The 22,609-nt window shown below is 50.7% G+C and overlaps 1 protein-coding gene across 2 annotated transcripts in view; it reads right to left on the minus strand.

Annotated features, from left to right (window-relative positions):
* Window positions 1-22,609, minus strand: part of LOC141074831 (charged multivesicular body protein 3) — a 99,118-nt gene extending 76,509 nt beyond the window's left edge. Inside the window, exons 1-5 of one of the 2 annotated variants that reach the window (XM_073562083.1) lie at window positions 22,375-22,609; window positions 19,423-19,686; window positions 17,254-17,393; window positions 13,768-13,883; window positions 10,652-12,583 (exon numbers count right to left, since the gene is read on the minus strand). In XM_073562083.1, coding sequence (XP_073418184.1) covers window positions 11,083-12,583; window positions 13,768-13,883; window positions 17,254-17,393; window positions 19,423-19,648 — 1,983 coding nt within the window. In that variant the 5' untranslated portion in view covers window positions 19,649-19,686; window positions 22,375-22,609 and the 3' untranslated portion in view covers window positions 10,652-11,082. Of the gene's footprint in view, window positions 1-10,651; window positions 12,584-13,767; window positions 13,884-17,253; window positions 17,394-19,422; window positions 19,687-22,374 lie in introns of those variants that run through there. The other variant, XM_073562085.1, reaches the window with a different exon arrangement.

Below are 22,609 nucleotides of genomic sequence, written 5' to 3' on the forward strand. Positions count from 1 at the left end.
TTTGATTTCCATTTTTGGTGCTATAGACATGTACATACCTGACACTGGGGGCGAAGATGGCAAGCTACTTATAGCGTTGTCTCTGTCAGATTCATGGAAAGATTCTTTCTGCCTGTTTGGAAAAAGAAAAAATATGTAAATCACAAGTAAATGCAGTTGCAGTATAAAATGGATTGTCTCCGTATAAGGATTCCCGAAGCCCACCCAGAGGTGATCTCGAAAGAGGTGAAGTGGATGCTTAGCCTGGGAGTAATTGAAGAATCCAAGAGTGGCTGGTCCAGTCCCATAGTCTTAGTGCCAAAACCAGTTGGAGGATGGTAGTTTAGAAGTGACTATAGGAAGATGAATGAGGTCTTATGGTCGATACATACCCAATGCCCCTTGTTAATTAATTAATTGAGAGGCTAGACCTCACAAAAGGGTATTGGCAAATTCCCATGTCCCAAGACGCCAAAGGAGAAGACTGCCTTCTCATTGCCAGATGAATGCTTCCAGTACACAAGGAAGCCATTCGGGTTACAAGGCGTTCCAGCTACCTTCCAGGGAGCCATGGGCCAGATCCTAACTCCCCACAAGAGGTACACAGCAGACTACCTGGATGACATCGTGATCTTCAGCCAGGATTGGGGAAGCAATCTAAGCAAAGTCCAGGCGATACTTGATGCTCTACGGAAGGCAGGGTTTTCCATAAACATGAAGAAATGTGCCATGGGATTGGGGGAAGCTAAATATTTGGGTTATGTCGTAGGCAGAGGTGAATCAAAGCCCCAAATCAAGTTGAGGCTTTCCAGAGTTGGCCACAAGCCCTCTCAAAGAAGCAGGTCAGAGCATTCCTGGGCATTGTGGGCCATTACTCCCGGTTTATCCCTAACTTTGCCACAATAGCTGACTCTCTGACGGACCTCCTTAACCCCTTTACCCCCAAGGGTGGTTTGCACGTTAATGACCGGGCCAATTTTTACAATTCTGACCACTGTCCCTTTATGAGGTAATAACTCTGGAACGCTTCCATGGATCCCGGTGATTCTGACATTGTTTTCTCGTGACATATTGTACTTCATGTTAGTGGTAAAATTTCATTCATATAACTTGCGTTTATTTGTGGAAAAAAAAGGAAATTTGGCGAAAATTTTGCAATTTTCCAACTTTGAATTTTTATGCCCTTAAATCACAGAGATACGGCACACAAAAAACTTAATAAATAACATTTCCCTCATGTTTACTTTACATCAGCACAATTTGGGAACCAAAATTTTTTTTTGTTAGGAAGTTATAAGTGTTAAAAGTTGACCAGCGATTTCTCATTTTTACAACACCATTTTAATTTTAGGGACCACATCACATTTTAAGCCACTTTGAGGGTCTATATGATAGAAAATACCCAAAAGTGACACCATTCTAAAAACTGCACCCCTTAAGGTGCACAAAACCACATTCAAGAAGTTTATTAACCCTTCAGGTGCTTCACAGGAATTTTTTGAATGTTTAAAAAAAATAAACATTTAATTTTTTTTCACAAACAAATTATTTCAGGTCCAATTTTTTTTATTTTACCAAGGGTAACAGGAGAAATTGGACTGCAAAAGTTATTGTGCAATTTGTCCTGAGTACCGTGATACCTGATATGTGGGGGGGAACCACTGTTCAGGCGCATGGCAGAGCTCAGAAGGGAAGGAGCGCCGTTTGACTTTTTTACTGCAAAATTGGCTGGAATTCAGATCGGACGGCATGTCACGTTTGGAGAGCCCCTGATGAACCTAAACAGTGGAAACCCCCCACAAGTGACCCCATTTTGGAAACTAGACCCCCAAGGATCTTATCTAGATATGTGGTGAGAGCTTTCAACCCCCAAGGGCTTCACAGAAGTTTATAACGTACAGCCATACAATTAAAAAATCATATTTTTGCAATATGTCCTGAGTACGCTGATACCCCATATGTGGGGATAAACGACTATTTGGGCGCATGGCAGAGCTTGGAAGGGAAGAAGCGCCATTTGACTTTTTTGGCTGGCATTGAGATCGGACGCCATGTCGCATTTGGAGAGCCTCTGATGTGCCAAAACAGTGGAAATCCCCCCCACAAGTGACCCCATTTTGGAAACTAGACCCCCAAAGGAACTTATCTATATGTATGGTGAGCACTTTGAACCCCCAAGTGCTTCACAGAAGTTTATAACGTAGAGCTATAAAAATAAAAAAATCATTTTTTTCCCCAAAAATGATATTTTTGCCCCCAATTTTTTATTTTCCCAAGGGTAACAGGAGAAATTGGACCCCAAAAGTTGTTTTGCAATTTGTCCTGAGTAGGCTGATACCCCATATGTGGGGGTAAACCACTGTTTGGGAACATGGCAGAGCTTGGAAGGTAAGGAGCACCGTTTGCCTTTTTCAACGCAGAATTGGCTGGAATTGAGATCAGACGCCATGTTGCGTTTGGAGAGCACCTGATGTGCCCAAACAGTGGAAACCCCCCAATTCTAACTCCAACCCTAACCCCATCACACCCCTAACCCTAATCTCAGCCCTAGCCCTAGCCCTAACCCTAGCCCTAACCCTAATCTCAGCCCTAACCCTAATGGGAAAATGGAAATAAATACATTTTTTTAATTTTATTATTTTTCCCTAACTAAGGGGGTGATAACGGGGGGTTTGATTTACTATTTATGGCGGTTTTTATGTTTGGCGGCTGTAGCATGCTAAAAGACGCTTTTTATTGTAAAAATAGTTTTTGCATCACCACATATTGAGAGCTATAATTTTTGCATATTTTGACCGACCAAGTCATGTGAGGTCTTATTTTTTGAGGGACGAGATGATGTTTTTATTGGTACCATTTTCGGGCACGTGACATTTTTTGATCGCTTTTTATTCCGCTTTTTGGGATGTAGAATGAACAAAAACCAGCATTACATGAATTTCTTTTGGGGGGTGCGTTTACACCATTCTGCGTGTGGTAAAATTGATAAAGCGGTTTTATTCTTCGGGTCAGTACGGTTACAGCGATACCTCATTTATGTCTTTTTTTATGTTTTGGTGCTTTTATGCAATGAAAACAATTTTATATAAAAAATAATTATTTTTGCATTGCTTTATTCTGCGAGCTATAACTTTATTATTTTTTCGCCGATGATGCTGTGTGGCGGCTCGTTTTTTGTGGGACAAGATGACGTTTTCAGCGGTACCATGGATATTTATATGCGTCTTTTTGATCGCGCGTTATTACACTTTTTGTTCGGCAGTATGATGATAAAGCATTTTTTTTTGCTTGTTTTTTTTTAAATTTTTTTTTACGGGGTTCACTAAAGGGGTTAACTAGTGCGACAGTTTTATAGGGCGCGTCGTTACGGACGCAGCGATACTAAATACGTGTACTTTTATTTATTTTTTTTACTTTATTACATTGTCCTGGGGGGGACATCACTGTAATTTGTCAGATCGCTGATCTGACAGTTTGGACAGCACTCCGTCAGATCAGCAATCTGACAGGCGCTGCACAGGCTTCCTTGTGCCTGCTCTCAGCAGGCACTGAGGAAGCCGCCTCCCTGCAGGCCCCCGCGGCAATATTGGATCCGGGGGCCTGCAGGGAAGGAGGCCCCTGCAGCAGCGCTGCACATCCCACTGCTGTGGAGGACTCAGGGAAGCACAGAGGGAGCCCCCTCCCTGCCGATGCTTCCCTAATCCCCTGGTACACTGCGATCATGTTTGATCGCAGTGTGCCAGGGGTTAATGTGCCGGGCATGGTCCGTGACCGCCCCTGACACATAGTGCCGGGTGTCAGCTGTGATAATCAGCTGACACCCGGCCGCGATCAGCGGCTCCCCCCCGCCCCGGGAGCGCCGCTGATCGCTTATATGTACTATCCCGTCCCCGGTCATAAGGGCCCAGGTACCGTGGAGAATGCCTTCCAGGAACTGAAGCTAGCCCTGTGTGATCAGCCAGTGCTGGTGGCACTGCATTTCTCCAAGGAGTTTGTGGTCCAGATGGATGCGTCAGATGTCGGATTGGGTGCTGTCTTATCAAAAGTGAACAGGGAAGAGCACCCCGTTATGTATCCAAGTCGGAAGTTGTCATTCTGCAAGAATTACTCCATAGTAGAGAAGGAATAGTTAGCCATCAAGTGGGCGTTGGACACGCTAAGGTATTACCTCCTAGGCAGGAAATTCAGACTAGTGTCAAACCATGCCCCACTGAAGTGGATGAGGGAGAAGAAGGGGAACAATGCCTGAGTGATCAGGTGGTTCCTGGCACTTCAGGATTTTAACGTCCATGTGGAGCATAGGCCAGGGAAACTGCATGGCAATGCCGACGCTCTGTCGAGAGTCCACTGTTTGATGGCAGAAGGTCCCAAGCCCCCCAGCTTGGCCACCAGACACGTCCTTGAGGGGAGATATGCAACATTGCGGGTGGTAGCTTCGGTGACGCGGGCTTGGAAAGCATGCTCCAGCACATATAGTGCTGATAGAGTTATTAGGCCATTCCAGGGCTGAGTTTTATGAGCAGTCATATGAGATGGGTGGGAATGAATGCACACATAACATCACCCCAGGGGAGTGGTTTGGCAGATAAAATGGAGACCGAGTGTCTCATTCAGTGTCTGTGACTGGAGGTGTGGAGGCTCCATTGTGTTTGCTACTGACCTGAGTAGGCGGACCCGCGGTGCTATATGGACTGTTTATTTTCACTTTTTGCCAGCAAAGGCTTTTTTTATTGTTTGCTTGTAGTTGAGCAGGTTTATGGAGGTTAGAAACCTGACTGGACATTTTTTATGAAACCACTTTCTGAGCCTCTCTCAAACTGCAGCTCACGGAGTGCAAAACCCTACAATATATAAAAGGCAAAAAGTTTTTTTTTCTGCCGGCTTGGACCCTGTTTAGTCGTCAAATCATGACATTTTATTTAGAAAATTTTAGAATCTAAGAAATGAAGAAAAAATACCGTTTTTATGGGTTAGAACTGCAAATGCAATTGAATGTAAAAACTGTAAACCTTAATATTCAGTACAGGAATTAGTCAGATATTTATGGGAATGATCAGCAGCTTTTGCTATGTAATCTGAGAGCAACATGATGTAGGAGCAGCGACCCCACTTCCAGTGATGCGTCACTTACTAGGCTGTGTTTTGCCGTTTCAATAAAAATAGAACTACACTTGCCGGTAGTTGGGTTTCTAAGACCCTCCACGACAGCACATAGGAGGTTGCCTCCCCATCCTGATTGGGGACAGGAAACAAGAGGTTAAATAGCCCTCCCCTTCCTCTAATCTCTAGTGTTTTCCAAGGACCACATAGAGGGAATGCCTGAATTATTATTTATTCACATAAGTCACATGAACAAAATGTTGTTAGGGGGGGAATTACCCGTGCTGTCGTGGAGGGTCTTAGAAACCCAACTACCGGTTAGGGTAGTTCTATTTTCTCTAATCCCCTCCACGACAGCACATAGGAGGTATACCAAAGGATAATGGTTTAGGGAGGGACCACAGCTTGCAGGACTTTCCTGCCAAAGGCTAGATCTCGTACTGACATAAGATCTAATCTATAATGCCTCGTGAAGGTGTGGACTGAAGACCAGGTCGCGGCCTTGCAGATCTGCTCAATGGATGCATCAGCTTTTTCTGCCCAGGAGACGGAGACAGCTCTGGTGGAGTGGGCTTTCAGGGATACCGGAGGAGGTAGATCCTGGCTTTTATAAGCGGCCGTTATCGCTTTTTGATCCAGTTAGCTGGAGCTTTTGGACGCTTTCTTCCCCTTGTTTGGTCCGCCATACTGAACAAAGAGATTCTGATCCTTCCTCCAAAGTTTTGTCTCTTCCAAATAGGTCAGAACTGCCCGCCGGACATCCAGTGAATGGAATCCTCTTTCTCTCTCGTCCCTCGGGCTATCACAGAAGGAGGGCAGTATTATTTCCTGGGATCTGTGGAAATCTGAAGACACTTTTGGCACAAAGGAAGGGTCTAGCCGAAGAATTAGCCTATCGTCCAGAATTTTTAGATAGGGTTCTCTGATGGACAGAGCCTGAATTTCTCCCACTCTCCTTGCCGCTGTAAGGGCTACGAGTATTGCTGTTTTCCAGGATAGTTTATCTATCTGGGCCTGGTCGATAGGTTCAAATGGAGGGTTCGTTAGACCCTTTAGTACTATATTCAGGTCCCATGTCGGGGCCATGTTGGATTTATTTGGATTCTGGAAGCTGCTGACATAAACCTCCTGATCCATCGATGCTCTGCCAGGCTTTGATCGAAGAAAGAACTTAGGGCTGATATTTGTACCTTCAAGGTGCTTGGTTTCAGACCCTTGGATAACCCGTCCTGTAAAAAGTCTAGGATCTTTGACACGTTGGGGTGGAAGGGATCTATGGGAGTGGATCCGTACCATGCTGAAAAGGTTTTCCATATTTTGGAATATATGGCATTTGTGATAGCTACACTTCAAAAAAGTAGGAAACCTATCACTGCATCTGAGAGGCCTCTGGCTTTCAGATTTGTGGTTTCAGAAGCCAGGCTGCCAAGCTTAGGCTGTGGGGAGCCGGGTGAAGGATGGGACCTTGATGTAGAATGTCACGGTCCGTGGACAGGATCAGGGGACCCTCAGTTCATCAGTTTTAGAGCTCCGAACCAGCTCCTTTTTGGCCAGAGAGGGGTGATCAGGATAGTGTTGACCCCGTCTGTCCTGACCTTTTGCAGAGTTCTTGGTATTAGGGGAATCGGCGGAAAGGCGTATGCCAGTCCGAAGTTCCACAGGTGAGCGAATGCGTCTACTCTTGAGTGTTTCTCGTTCGACCCTATGGAGAAGTAATGCTTTGTTTTGGCATTCTCCCAGCTCGCAAATAGGTCTACCTCTGGGAGACCCCATTTTTTGTTTAAGGTCTGGATAATCTGGTGTTGAGGCTCCATCCCCCTGGATCTAAGTCTGTCCTGCTTAGGAAGTCTGCCTCAGTGTTGTCGGATCCTTTTAGGTAGAGACCTGAAAGGGACTGGAGATTGTGTTCTGCCCAGCTGAATATCCGTGCCAAAACGTTTTGCAGACTTCCGTATTTTGTGCTGCCCTGATGACGTAGATGGGCCACAGTGGTCATATTGTCGGAGTAAATTCGGACATGGGTTCCCTGGACTAATGTTTCTGCTGCCTTTAGGGCTTCTTCTACCGCTCTCAGTTCTCTGTAGTTTGAAGATTGTTTTTCCATGTCTCTGGGCCAGAGTCCCTGGAAGATTCCCTGAGATGATACCACTCCCCAGCCGCGATTGCTGGCGTCTGTTGTGAGTGCCGTCATGGGATCTTGTATCCAGGGTGTCCCTTTCGCTAGATTTCCCTGGTTGAGCCACCAGTTGAGAGACAGTTTTACGTGCTGGGGTAGGGAGATTCTCGTATTGAGGGTCTCCGGGTCATTGTTCCAAGTGGGAAAGCATATATCTCTGGAGTATCCTTGAGTGGGTCTGGGCCCAGGGGACCGCTTGGATGCACAAAGTCATTGACCCCAATGTTGACATGGCAAACCTTATGGTCACTGTTTTCTGACTTTTTAGAGTCCGAACTTTTGATCTCACACCCACCTGCTTGGTGAGCGGAAGAAAAGATATTTGGTTGTGGGAATCCAGGAGTATCCCTAGAAAGATCTTCCTGGTTGAGGGATTCAGGTCTGATTTCTCCATATTTACCATCCAGCCCAGGGACGTCAGGGTCTGCAGGACTGTTTGTAGGTGTCTTAGAATGGTGTTGGAGGGAGCCAAGACCAGGAGGTCGTCTAAGTAAGGGACGACACCTATATCCTTCCCTCTGAGGAATGCTACCACTTCTGCCTTTACCTTTGTAAATGTTCGGGGTGCCGAAGAGATGCCGAAGGGTAGAACTCTGAATTGGAAGTGGTGTACTTCCGTGTCTAGAGTGACTGCGAACCTTAGATATTGCCAATGGGATGGATGGATGGAAACGTGGTAATAGGCCTCTTGGAGATCTATGGTGGCCATGGCAAAGGCTCATCCAATCAGTGGTATCGTAGTCTTTATCGATTCAATCTTGAAGCGTTGGTACCTGACGTATTGGTTTAGCTTCTTCAGGTTGATGATGACCCGGTATTTCCCACTTGGCTTTTTTACTAAGAACAGTTGTGAGTAGTGGCCTTGACCTTGTTCCAGTTCTGGGACTGGAGAGATTACCGCTGATGATAACATCTTTTGGAGCTCACCGCGTAGAATCTTTTGCAGTTTTGCTGACGGAAGATGTGTAACTTCCAAGTTTTGTGGGGGGCTGGAGGAAAATTCTATTTTTTCTCCCCATCTGACAGAGTCCAGGATTTTTTGGTTCGTTGTTATCTCCTGCCAGCTCGGGAAGTAATCTGGAATATTTGCTTGGCGTCATTTTTTGTTTCTGTGTGAACGGGAATCGTGAAAAATATTCCTGCCTCTTTCTTCTTCTTTTGGGTAGCTCCAACGTCCCGTCTTCCCTTTACCCCTGTATTGCAGGGTTTGAGTCTGGGGTGGATGATAGGGTTTTTTCTTTGGTGGTTTCGGCTCAGGAAGGTTTTTCTTCTTGTAGGTCACCTTCTCTAATAGTTCGTCCAATGCCGGTCCAAATACGTATTCGCCATTGAATGGGATAGAGCATAACTTTTAGGATATCCCCACTCCACATTTTTAGCCATAGGGCTCTTCGAGTGGTGTTAGAGAGCACGGACGTTCTTGCCGCAATACGGACTGACTCCGCCGAGGAGTCTGCTAAAAAGGCGGCTGCCTTCTGTAGAAGTGGTAGAGAGGCTAGGAGATCTTCCTTCGAAGTTCCCCTTTTTATATGGTCTCCTAGCTGCTGAAGCCAGAGGTACAGGGTCCTGGTTACACAGGCCGATGCATCATTTGTTTTCAAGGAAGTCGCTGAGGCTTCCCAGGACTTTCTCAATAGGCTATCCATCTTTCGGTCCAGCGGGTCTTTCAGCTGTGAGGAGTCCTCGAAGGGTAGCGTAGTCTTTTTAGCTACTCTGGCTACCTGGATATCCACTTTTGGAATCTCAGTCCAAGGTTTCGCGGCTACTTTGTCCAGGGGAAATCGATCCTTCATTTCGCCCGGGATACTTAGCTTCTTATCCGGGAGTTCCCATTCTTCCAGGATGAGACTCTGGATATTATCATGGATAGGGAAAACCATTTTCTTCCTGGATTTCACGCTGCCAAATAGGTCATCCTGCACTGAGCGGGGTGGGGTGGCCTATCTTCTTCTACTCCCATTGTGTTCCTGACTGCTGAGAGTAGTTCCTCCATATCGTCTGAGGAAAAGAACCACTTCTTAGCTTCTGACTGGACTGGGGTTAGTTCACCCTCTTCCCTCCAGTCCGCCGAAACTGATGATTCGGGTTCTGAATCTGAGATGTCCTCAGGGGCGTATTTCCTCTTCCTTGAGGTTGAGGGCCCCCCCCCGGATGACTGGATTTCCTGTCGCATCATCCCTCTTAATTCCTCTATCAGGGATGGTTGTTCCTCCCGTACGATTTTTGCTGTGCACTGCTGGCACAATGTCTTTTTATAATCGGAGGAGTTTTTTCCTACAGATGGCGCATTTTCGGCTTGTAGGTTTTTCTTCCGTTTTTGGTGTAGGATCCTTGTCTCCCTGAGAGAGAAGGAGGGGGGCCCCTAAGAATGGGTCCTAAACCAAAAAGGTATATACCCTTTTCCAAGTATACTCACTGGGCCAGGGTTTGAGCTGGGCTCTGCAGACACAGCTTTCAGGGAAGGCGCATCCATCATGCAGACGTTTGTCCTACCTTATGGCGTCTTCCATCAGGGTCCTTAAATAGGAACCGAAATCCAGCTTCCTTTTCCTCATCCAATCGGATGAGATCTCTCCCCCTCAAGTTCCTGGCACCACCTTTCCTCTTTTTTTTTTTAAATTTCCCGCCAAAATGGCTGTGCGTTCCACTGTGGAACGCAAGGAGGAAGCAACATCGTGTCTCTGGGCCTCGTGGTGCGCGTCACTTCCGGTGCATGCCGCTCAGGGGAGACAGGCATGCGGCGCACGGCTAGAGCGAATAGCGGGCTGGGGAGCTACGGGAGGCCCCCAGCCCCATCCAGCGTTGCCGAAGCTCCGGAGGATGGTGTGGGTCCTGCCAGCAGCGGGAGCAGGAACGGGGAGGAAGGTGCAGGATGATCGACCCCGGCTAATGGTAAGGAGAACCCCGGGATGTCGCCGGCCCCATCCCCGGAGCACATAGCACCTCTTCTTTCCTGTTTAGGGACAGGAAAACACTGGTGATTAGAGGAAGGGGAGGGCTATTTAGCCTCTTGTTTCCTGTCCCTAATCAGGATGGGGAGGCAACCTCCTATGTGCTGTCGTGGAGGTGATTAGAGAAATCAGTGTTTTATCAGCAGGATATGATCACTACAGGACTAGGTGTCTAGTGCCTTCAGGTCCAGCCACACCTCCACCACTGATTGGCAGAATTCTGTAGGCAGTGTCACATATCTCCCAATCAGTGGAGTGGGCGGAGTTATACAGAGCTCAGCATTCCAAGCAGAGAAAACTGATTGTATCACAACTGCTGCACCCAGTAACTAAGTAACACATTGCTGGAATTGGGGTCTCAGCCCCTACATCATGCTGCTGTCAGATTACATATCACAAACCCACTGATTCCTGTTAATGATGAGCAGTTTGATTTACACCAAAACAGAAGACTCGTTATATTTTTATTAAAAAGGAAAAAAAAAAATAATGATAACACTTAAGTGAAATCTTGAGACTTTCATTACATACCTTCACAAATGTATGAAAACACTGAGCGAGGAGAGCATAGAACTGAAAGCGGTTGGGAAAAAAAAAAAAAAAAAAAAATAAAAAATCAGAATTGTATTTTTTCTACAATTTGGCAGATAATTATTTTTCTTTTAAAAATAGGTTGAAATAGGAATATAATTTGTGAAAATCATAAAAATATTTTTTTTCCCCCTTCCCGTTGCTTACACTTAAACACGCAAGGCAAGAAAAATGAATCATGACGGAAACAGTGTGCAATAATTAATCCACTGGACAGGAAAGAAACATGACATCAAACCACAGATACGAGCAATTACAGGAGGCTTCCAGATGGAAACGCAGGTGCTAAGATTGGGCAGGACCCGACATGGATGACATAGGTTGGGTGAAATGTTTCTTTTTGTAGGATGCCCATCGACAAACCGGGCAGCAATGTCTACCTCCGGCCAACCACATCACTATGCAGTTTTGATGAAACACGTGACCGCACGGTAGACCCATAAGCAAACAGGCGTCTTCAAAATTCTCCAGGCACACGACACATTCTGTACAGTGCAACATGTTCTCGGGCCACGAGGACCAGTCCGGTTCAGAGCTCTCTTTAATCGAGGTCCCAACTTTTCCTCCACCTTCGCATGACCAAGTCTGGTCGGCGGACTCCATGCATCCAGGAGGTTGACTCATTTCATTCTGGCATCGTTCAATTTCGGAGTCGCTGTCGCTTTCTTGTGAACTTTCAGACAAATTTTCTTCGACATGGTGGTGCCGATAATCGTGAAAGTGCCAGGTTGGTAGGTTTTTGATGTAATCTGTGGGGATCAGAGGATGAAGCCATAAATCAGGAAAGGCTAAACGTTCGAAAAAAAGTTCCGGATCTTCATCCCAATCGGAATTATTGGGAAAGTGATGAAACGAAGCAATTGGGTGGAACAGGTAACTGGTGTACCAATCCCAAAGGCTGGACAGCCACTCCAGATTATTAGCGTTGGCTTCATCTGTGTTATTATTGCTCCGTCTCTTCTTCTCGAAGTAATCGATGAGCAACCCGTGGCCGAGATAAGTGCCTAAAAAAAGAGCGGGGTGAGAAGAGTAGAACATCCAGTCGGCTCTGACCCACGAAGCTAAAGTGGTGGTGTTGGAGTAGCGGAGTAGTTTGAGGCTGTACTCGTAAAAGCTATCGAGGTAAGGAAGCTGGAGAAAACCTAAAACCGGTAACCACGAAATGATGAGCAAGGAGTTGTAGGTCCCTAAAGTGCTGATCAGAACCACAAATCTCTTTATGGTGGCTCCTTGGGTAATAAATAAGTCCATCCAAGCCATGAGGTTCACCAGAACCAAACTGAGCACAAACAAGTCATTGACTTCCGGTTGTAAAGTGCGAAGGAAGGAATCCATGGCTCTCAGGGAGACGTATTCCCCTGTATTATTCCCATACTTGTAGATTCCCTCCGGCGTTTTCAGAACGTACGATGGCGTCCTGGAGATGCCGATTTCAGCCGTGTAACTCGTATTGTCCCAGTTTGCCACATTGACGAATATGAATTCTACTCTTCCGGTGAACTTGACGCTCAGCGCGGAGAAGAAAGCTGGAGGCTGATCCAAATTTGCAAACAGGTACAGCTTGACCTTGTACTGGTCGCTCCGGTTCCACTCTTCCTTCAGGTGTTCGGAGTTGTAGATGGTCTTGATGCGCGACGCTGCGTGGGCTGTGATCCACTTGAAAATGTGCTCCGTCTCGATCTTACGGCCGCTGTACTCTTTCAGCATGACTTTCCCCTTTGAGTGGTTGGTTTGGGGCACAGACATTATGAGGGTTGATCTCATCCATCCTCTCTTCCTACAATATCTGGAGATAGGAAGAACCAAAAACAGGTTAGACTCTCGTAAGAATAGGTGGATGTGTAAAATTAGGGCTATCGCATGGGAACAAAGCAGTGCTGCATTCAGTGAGGGGAGATTAATTAAGACTAGCGCAAAATAAAAATGGAGGAGAAACCCGTTGTTTTTTCCAATGGGCCATGGAATATGATTGGGTGCCATGGACAACTATTCCTCCTTTTCCATTGCCCTACGCTTTCTCTCCCACGTCGATTTTCTTTATACGCAAGGAGAAGGGTTGTCATTCCTCAAGAAAATAACTGGATAGGCCATTAATATCAAATAGGCCCAAAACTGGTGGTTTCCAGACATAGCGCTGTACATACGGAGACCTTGCTCGTGTCCAAACTGCTCCTCGGTGCCAGCCGGAGGACCAGGGTAGTCTTCACTTCTGCAGCCGGCATTTTCGTCCTGGCATACTGGGCGTCTCTGGAATTTACTAGGCCCCCCACAGTATCAAAGTCGTTGGCCCTTGTAAATGCAATAGGTTCCCAGGATGCCGAGACGCAGATGAGTGCAGACGTGAAGGCTGCCCAGGTACGGCTGTCACGGTGGAGCAAAGTGGCCAGCACAAATGTTTTTGCTGAACCGTAATATCGGGCATTACTGTTCAGTGGGCATCCAGTGTGTGCACCCTCTGCTCCGCTGCTGAATTTGGGTCCATGCCCATTGCCTCATTATTTTAAAAGGCGCCGGGAAAGGTCAGAGAGGTCCGGCGCCTGCGCACTGCAGTACTTTACTCTGCCATCAACAGGGCAGAGTAAGTACGCCTGCGCAGGAGCCGAGGGAGAAGTAAGAAGGAGGACGTCATCTCTAGAAGATGGGAGGCGCCGGACCGGATCCCCGGGTGAGTATAATCTAAGTCTTTTTTCTTATCTTTCAGGTTACATCAGGGGCTTATCTACAGGACTACACGATGCTGTAGATAAGCCCCTGATGGCGGTGGCCACATCTTATAGGCCAAAAATGGGGTAACAGATTCCCTTTAAGGGCAGACAGTCTTGACAAACTTAACCATTTTGTGTTTTGGTTCATTTTCCATATTCTTTTGCTCGGTTTTAGCTAAACAGACCGGTCCGTGGACTAGAACGCCGCTTACTCAGGCGCATCATACGATGGGACCAGTAACAATGGTTGGGATGCAGCACTCGCCTAGGATCGCTGGAACAGTTGAAAGTTCCCGTCCGGATGCCGAATTTGGTCACTTTTTTCACCATTTTCTCCCAATGGACTTTACTCACAAGAGGACTCCTGTCGTGTGCGACCACCTGGAAGTGATGAGAGAGGCGACAACATGATGAGACCGGAATAAAAAGAATATGAGATAACAATAAGGGCGCACGCAGTCAGAGTGCCATATGCATCGGACCCCGATGCTCAGACTAGCCGGCGACTTCCCCGGCCAGAGGATAGAAATATATGCAGCTGTTACGCTCGGGTCGGGAGGGTCGCCGGCCAGTCTGTGCATTGTGGTCCAATTTATATGGCCGTGTGACTGTGCCCCAAAGCAAAGTGACCGGTGTCTACACCCAAACAACTGGATGGTGGCTGACTAATTTCCTGCATCGAAGGTTTAAGTTATTCCCTCTCCACAGAATAGGTAATATCTTTCTGATCGTTGGGGGTCTGATCACTGTGACCCACCAACTACAAGACTGGGTGACCATAGAGTGTCTAAGATACAGCTCCTCAGCCATCTCCGGCAGTCCCATAGAGAGGGGATAACGCCCCATTCAGAGCAGCGCCTCTTTCTTGGGACTGGCGGTGTCCCATCAGTGCGCACCCAAGAAATTAGTACCGTATATACTCGCGTATAAGCCGAGATTTTCAGCCCATTTTTTGGGGCTGAAAGTCCCCCTCTCGGCTTATACGCGAGTCATATACCGGGGTCGGCAGGGGAGGGGGAGTGGTGGTGTCAGAGATCATACTTACCACCTCCTGGTGCGGTCTCGGCAGCCCCCCTGCTTGTCCCACAGTCTCCGGCATTCAGCGGTTACGTGGTACCGCTCATTAAAGACATGAATATGCACATATTTATGACTTTAATGAGCGGTATCACATGACTGCTGAAAGCAGGCGCTGGAGACCGTGGGCGAACGGGGTTGCAGAGACCGCGCCAGGAGGGGGTAAGTATAGCGATATTCACCTGTCCCCATTCCCACGCTGCTCATCGCTGTCTGTCACGTCCTCTGTCTGTGATATTCAGGTCAGAGGGCGGGGTGACATTGTTAGTGAGCGCCGTGCTCTCTGCTGCCTGAACGTCACTGAGAGATGACGTGGCAGACAGCGTGGGAACATGGACAGGTGAATATCTCAGGTGCCAGGTCCTGAGCCAGCAGCGACGGAGAGGTGAGTATGTCATTTTTTTTTTTTTTATTTGCAGCAGCATATGGGGCCTATTCTGTGGAGCATCTTATGGGGGCATAATGTATGGAGCATCTTATGGGGGCATATTCTATAGAGCATCTTATGGGGGCATAATCTGTGGAGCATCTTATGGGGCAGCATATTCTATGGCGCATCTTTTGGGGCCATTATTAACCTTAGTGCAGCATTATATGGGGTGTATTTTGTGTGGAGCATCTTATGGGGCCATCATGAACTGTATGGAGCATTATACGGGGCTCCTGATTCAATATGGATATTCAAAAACATTTAACCTACTGATGTCTCAATTAATTTTACTTTTATTGGCATTATTTTTATTTTTGAAATTTACCAGTAGCTGCTGCATTTTCCACCCTAGGCTTATACGCAAGTCAATAAGTTTTCCCAGTTTTTTTAATTGGGGGGGGGGGGGGTCGGCTTATACACGGGTATATACAGTTAATTACTCCCTATTTATAGGATAGGAGACAACGTACAAACTCTTCAACCCCTTAATGATGCATAGTTTTATGGATCGGACTTTTACGGACGCGGCAATACTGAATGTTTATTTTTTATTTATTCTTAATAGAAGGGGGGCAACATTTTTTTTACTTTTTCATATTTTTAAAAATATTTTCTTTTTGTTAAAGTCCTTTTAGAGAACGGATAGTTCAGTACTGCAGTATACAGAGTAAAATCACAGACTAGTGCGAAACTCAGCCTGGGCTTCACTGGAGCACTGACATGACAGGTGCCATCGGGGAGCCCAACGATTGCGTTATGAGGGATATCAGATGGGAGCACAAAATTGCATGAGCACTGGATTGCGTAGCTTAAATGCTGGAGTCTAGCTCCCGGTGGCGACTGCATACAACGGGTTATGGTCGGGGCTCGGCTCCTAAAGCTCATCCATACACCATCATCATCCCTACAATGCATTATTATATCCTGGAAGATTAGATTAATACAGCCCGGCATTTACAGCTGCAGTGCTTTGAAAGACAACCATGGACTATAGAGAGCACTGCCCGCCCTGCTCAAGCTGATGATTGACAGCTCTCCCCCGATGGCCCCCAGCTGCCTTCTTAAAACTAGGTTCTCTCTAAAATGCTGTGATGGTTTAAAGAAAAACTTTCAAAGCTGGGGGGGGGGGGGGCTTCTGATTTGCCTCTCCAACAATCCTGCAAGCAGCTCTCACTGAAATTTTTCTTGGTCTTCCAGACCTTATCTTGATCTCCACTGTTCCTGATAACTGCCAATTTCTTGATTACATTTCAAACTGAGGAAAGGGCAACTTGAAAATGATTTATTATCTTCTTATAGCCTTCTCCTGCTTTGTGGGCCTCCTCCATTGTCAGAGTGCTAGGCAGCTGCTTAGAAGAGCCCATGGCTGCTGTTTTTTGGCACAAGGTTAGAGGACGCTGGGTTTTCACGTAGCTGGAAAATTTGCATCACCTGGCCTTTCCTGACGATTATAGTGAGCAAGCCATAACCCTAACAGGCTACTTAAGGTCTGAAACCTTGGTCAAAAATTTATCTGAGCACAAATCTCCTAGGGTGTCCACCAAACTTTTAAAATTTCAAAAATTCATTTTGTTCTACAAGTTCTTGTGATTTTAGAGTCGCCAAATGCAACAAAATTGCACACACCCTTTCACTTAGAAACAAACATAAGCTGCATATAACAAAAAGACAATGCTGACAATCAGGGTCATGGGTCACTGCATCCACATCACTTGTGCTGCCAAAACTGCCTTTTTTTATCCCAGTACTTGGTCGTGCACAGTGGAATTAAAGGGGTAGAGAGCGGCCTCCATCCTGGAGTAGCCTTTATGGGTGTCATGTAATGCCACATTATTCCTCTAGTGGTCACTGCAGCTTTCTTTAGCGACTGATTGATCGCTGGGGATTTCAGCTGCCAAAGCGGATTTAAATCAACAAAGAATAATCTAGAAATTATAATAAAACCTGAGATCTCATTGTATAATGGAAATACCCTGGGATCTGGCACGAAGAAAATGCTTTACAGGCACTGACTGCAGGAGGGATGTGAACTTGCACCTATGACTCGTTTATACTGGGTGCGACCAAATCTCAAGCGCTAATTCCTGATTATCGCCTCGATAATGCCTCCTCAACTGCTTCATAAGAATAAAAGAGAAAAGACTCCTGTCCTGGATGGGTGCCGATCCTGCGGTGTCAGCGCTGTGTCCCCCAACTATCACGTGCCATTGTTAGGTTATGCTAATCGGAGGGGTAAGCAGATACCTGCACCAGCCAGATGCCGTCCTTCGTGTCCTCCACCAGCTCATAAAAGTGCATTTCTCCGCTGAAGTTGGTGCTGGATCCGGCTTCGGAGGCCTCTTCTTCCTTTAAGGCGGAGTACAGCTCCCCTTCCATAAGATCTCCTGGTAATGACAGTCACATTGTAAAATACATCAACAGGCAAAATAGCAGATACACAATCACTGCAGACCATGCTGCCAGCACAGCGCGGGCCGGCCCAGACCATGCTGCCAGCACAGCGCGGGCCGGCCCAGACCATGCTGCCAGCACAGCGCGGGCCGGCCCAGACCATGCTGCCAGCACAGCGCGGGCCGGGGCAGACCATGCTGCCAGCACAGCGCGGGCCGGCCCAGACCATGCTGCCAGCACAGCGCGGGCCGGCGCAGACCATGCTGCCAGCACAGCGCGGGCCGGCCCAGACCATGCTGCCAGCACAGCGCGGGCCGGCGCAGACCATGCTGCCAGCACAGCGCGGGCCGGCGCAGACCATGCTGCCAGCACAGCGCGGGCCGGCCCAGACCATGCTGCCAGCACAGCGCGGGCCGGCGCAGACCATGCTGCCAGCACAGCGCGGGCCGGCGCAGACCAAGGAAACAATGAACAAAAACACACAAAAGTAAAATCTTTATGCGTCCCTCACTGATTACTTGATTCCTGCCCTGAACCTTTGTTTTCATGCTTCCACATGGACTACAGGTCCCATGATGCTTTCCGTCTGGCAGACTATATATTGCCTCTGGTTACAGCCGCCTGGTGTCTCATTATCAGAAGGTATCAGATGCTCTGGGATCCTGCATCTCACTGACTGCACCACGGGCCCCCCAAGTATGTGACACATGATCCCCCCAGAGACAGCAAGTGGGGAGCAAGGAGCGGTGGGGAGAAGACGGCCCAGACTTTACTGAAGGGAGAGCGGAGAAATCCAAATGTACAGAGCGCCAGACTTCCCCAAGCAAGAGATAATCACCTGCAGTCAGGTTATAAAGCTGCATGGAAGACAGGCCTCCAGAGCACCTGAGCTACGTACAGCGCCCTCCGCAGTGCGTCGCCCTCCACGTACAGCTTCCTCCGCAGTGCGTCGCCCTCCACGTACAGCTCCCTCCGCAGTGCGTCGCCCTCCACGTACAGCGCCCTCCGCAGTGCGCCGCCCTCCACGTACAGCGCCCTCCGCAGTGCGCCGCCCTCCACGTACAGCGCCCTCCGCAGTGCGCCGCCCTCCGCTGTACAGCGCCCTCCGCGTACGGCGCCCTCCGCTGTACAGCGCCCTCCTCGTACGGCGCCCTCCGCTGTGCGCCGCCCTCCTCGTACGGCGCCCTCCGCTGTGCGCCGCCCTCCGCTGTGCGGCGCCCTCCTCGTACGGCGCCCTCCGCTGTGCGGCGCCCTCCTCGTACGGCGCCCTCCGCTGTGCGGCGCCCTCCTCGTACGGCGCCCTCCGCTGTGCGGCGCCCTCCGCTGTGCGGCGCCCTCCGCTGTGCGGCGCCCTCCTCGTACGGCGCCCTCCGCTGTGCGTCGCCCTCCTCGTACGGCGCCCTCCGCTGTGCGTCGCCCTCCTCGTACGGCGCCCTCCGCTGTGCGTCGCCCTCCTCGTACGGCGCCCTCCGCTGTGCGTCGCCCTCCTCGTACGGCGCCCTCCGCTGTGCGTCGCCCTCCTCGTACGGCGCCCTCCGCTGTGCGTCGCCCTCCTCGTACGGCGCCCTCCGCTGTGCGTCGCCCTCCTCGTACGGCGCCCTCCGCTGTGCGTCGCCCTCCTCGTACGGCGCCCTCCGCTGTGCGTCGCCCTCCTCGTACGGCGCCCTCCGCTGTGCGTCGCCCTCCTCGTACGGCGCCCTCCTCGTACGGCGCCCTCCTCGTACGGCGCCCTCCTCGTACGGCGCCCTCCGCTGTGCGTCGCCCTCCTCGTACGGCGCCCTCCTCGTACGGCGCCCTCCGCTGTGCGTCGCCCTCCTCGTACGGCGCCCTCCGCTGTGCGTCGCCCTCCTCGTACTGCGCCCTCCGCTGTGCGTCGCCCTCCACAGTGTGTCGCCCTCCCGTTCACCTAACATGTTTATTCTATGCCAGGCAGCGGCGCCCTCCCCACACACCGGCAGCCAGCGGCGCCCTCCCCACACACCGGCAGCCAGCGGCGCCCTCCCCACACAGTGCGTTTGTTACCTGATTTTTCTACCAGTTCCCGGACATCTCTCTTTTCCGGCAGCCCAGCGTACCCCAGTCCCCGGCATTCCAAGATGGTCTTCAGCTGGTGAAAGCTTAGTGTCACTGGATCCACGAGCTGGCTGGCAAAAATACCCGTCTCATACCACACGATGGTCTCGAAGAACCTTGCCAGGACGAAGAGGATGAGAAAGTAGAGGAGGAGGAGTAAGAGCTTCAGCCACATCTTGCCAGTCTTTGTGGAGGCAGCGTATGTGCCCTGCCCTGTGGGATCAGACACAGGTACAGCGAGTGTTAATAAAAACAACCACAAGATGTCACACAATCATTTAATTATCCCAACGTCGTCCCCGGAGGCTGCGGAGATGTGTGATGAGTGCGCGGCCGCACGTGCCATGAGTAACGATGTGTGACGTGTGCAGGAATGGAACGGTGACACCTCCACCACATCAGCTGCACGCTCCTCCACTAAGCTAGTCTGAAGGGAAGGGAAGGGGGGGGGAAAGGGAAAGGGGGGGAAAGGGAAAGGGGGGGGGGAAAGGGAAAGGGAAGGGGGAAAGGGAAAGGGAAGGGGGAAAGGGAAAGGGAAGGGGGAAAGGGAAAGGGAAGGGGGAAAGGGAAAGGGAAGGGGGAAAGGGAAAGGGAAGGGGGAAAGGGAAAGGGAAGGGGGGGAAAGGGAAAGGGAAGGGGGGGAAAGGGAAAGGGAAGGGGGGGAAAGGGAAAGGGAAGGGGGGGAAAGGGAAGGGGGGGGAAAGGGAAGGGGGGGGAAAGGGAAGGGGGGGGAAAGGGAAAGGGGGGGGGAAAGGGAAAGGGGGGGGAAAGGGAAAGGGGGGGGAAAGGGAAAGGGGGGGGAAAGGGAAAGGGGGGGGAAAGGGAAAGGGGGGGGAAAGGGAAAGGGGGGGGAAAGGGAAAGGGGGGGGAAAGGGAAAGGGGGGGGAAAGGGAAAGGGGGGGGAAAGGGAAAGGGGGGGGAAAGGGAAGGGGGGGGAAAGGGAAGGGGGGGGAAAGGGAAGGGGGGGGAAAGGGAAAGGGGGGGGAAAGGGAAAGGGGGGGGAAAGGGAAAGGGGGGGGAAAGGGAAGGGGGGAAAGGGAAGGGGGGGAAAGGGAAGGGGGGGAAAGGGAAGGGGGGGAAGGGAAGGGGGGGGAAGGGAAGGGGGGGAAGGGAAGGGGGGGAAGGGAAGGGGGGGAAGGGAAGGGGGGGAAGGGGGGGAGGGGGGGAAGGGGGGGAGGGGGGGAAGGGGGGGAAGGGGGGGAAAGGGAAGGGGGGGAAGGGAAGGGGGGGAAAGGGAAGGGGGGGAAGGGAAGGGAAGGGGGGAAAGGGAAGGGGGGAAGGGAAGGGGGGGAAGGGAGGGGAAGGGAAGGGGGGGAAGGGAGGGGAAGGGAAGGGGGGGGAAGGGAAGGGGGGGGAAGGGTGGGGGGAAAGGGAAGGGTGGGGGGAAAGGGAAGGGTGGGAGGGAAAGGGAAGGGGGGAAAGAGAAGGGGGGGGAAGGGAAGGGGGGGGAAGGGAAGGGGGGGAAAGGGAAGGGAAGGGGGGGAAAGGGAAGGGAAGGGGGGGGAAGGGAAGGGAAGGGGGGGGAAAGGGAAGGGAAGGGGGGGGAAAGGGAAGGGAAGGGGGGGGAAAGGGAAGGGAAGGGGGGGAAAGGGAAGGGAAGGGGGGAAAGGGAAGGGAAGGGGGGGAAAGGGAAGGGAAGGGGGGGAAAGGGAAGGGAAGGGGGGGAAAGGGAAGGGAAGGGGGGGAAAGGGAAGGGGGGGAAAGGGAAGGGGGGGAAAGGGAAGGGGGGGAAAGGGAAGGGGGGGAAAGGGAAGGGGGGGAAAGGGAAGGGGGGGAAAGGGAAGGGGGGGAAAGGGAAGGGGGGGGAAAGGGAAGGGGGGGAAAGGGAAGGGGGGGGAAAGGGAAGGGGGGGGAAAGGGAAGGGGGGGAAAGGGAAGAGGGGGAAGGGAAGGGGGGGGGGAAAAGGGAAGGGGGGGGAAGGGAAGGGGGGGAAGGGAAGGGGGGGCAGTCCAAGCAGGGGGGGATAGGCAAGAGTAGTCCATCCAGTTTGGGGGTAGGGGGGAGTGAGGGTGGACAGGCTGGGGACTGTGCAAGTGGTTCAGGGGGGACAGGTCAGAGCTGCCCTAGTGGGTCAGGGGGGACAGGCCAGAGCAATCCTAGAGAGTGGGGGGAGGGGAAACAGGCTGGGGCGGTGCGGTTGCTCCAATATCGGAGAAGTATATATAAACATTTACAAGCCTGGTAACCGCAGCGCTCCGGCCGCACATCACATGGGACAAAACTTGTTTTACTGGAATCTCAGGGTAACAAAACGAACGATAACTGCTCAGAAGAAACGCGGCACCAGGAGGAGGATGGGGTATTCCTGCCAGTGACTGTGTGCGTTTGGGGGGGGGGGGGGGGAGTTAGGAGAAGCAGCTGACATCCCTCGGCCAGGCAGTGTCGCTCCTCTGATATTCCTCCTGGAAATGTGTGAAACTGACAAGTGAACAGAAAATCTCTTATTAATAAGTGGACAGGGGGGCCCAGAGAACGGGGCGGCTCAGAAGACAGTGCGGACGAGGCGGCCCAGAGGACAACTCCTGACCAGGGCAGAGGAGCTGTGAGCGGACAGAGACATTTCCAGGAGGAATAGCAGAGGATTTGTGTCTCAGAGCAGCAATCTCACTAACCAGAGCTCTGCATAGGCGGAGACTGGGATGACAGAGCTGACGGCAGAGCTTTAACTTGATCACTTGCTATGCAGAGCACTGTAGCCCTTGACAAACTCTTCTCCACCACTGCGTTCTGCATAGGCAGACAAAGTGCAGCCCCCTACATGTGACTGTGGGCGGAGGTAGTGAGGCAGGACACGGGGGGGGGGGATACATGAACTGTGACAGCTGCAGGAGTCGCGTACAGAGCCCCCCAGCAGGGCTGCACCGTGCCCAGGACGAGCCTCCCCCGGCCCACACCCCCTACCTCATCAGCGGCAGGATCAGGAGGAGCGGTGTCTCAGGCGCTGCAGGGCGCGACTCCCCGGTCCATCCCCGGCTGCTCCGCTATCACGGGCGGCGATCTCCGGGCTGCGATCAGCTGAGCAACAAGACAGCTGTGACGTCACCGCGACCTCCGACCCCGGCTGTGTGTATGCCTCTGCGTGTGGGCGGGGACTAACCGTAGAGAGGAGCTGAGAGATAGAGGGAACAGGCGCTCA

The sequence above is a fragment of the Dendrobates tinctorius genome, unplaced genomic scaffold (assembly GCF_039654945.1).
Source record: "Dendrobates tinctorius isolate UK_male_01 unplaced genomic scaffold, ASM3965494v1 ptg000334l, whole genome shotgun sequence".
NCBI classification, from domain to species: Eukaryota; Metazoa; Chordata; class Amphibia; order Anura; family Dendrobatidae; genus Dendrobates; species Dendrobates tinctorius.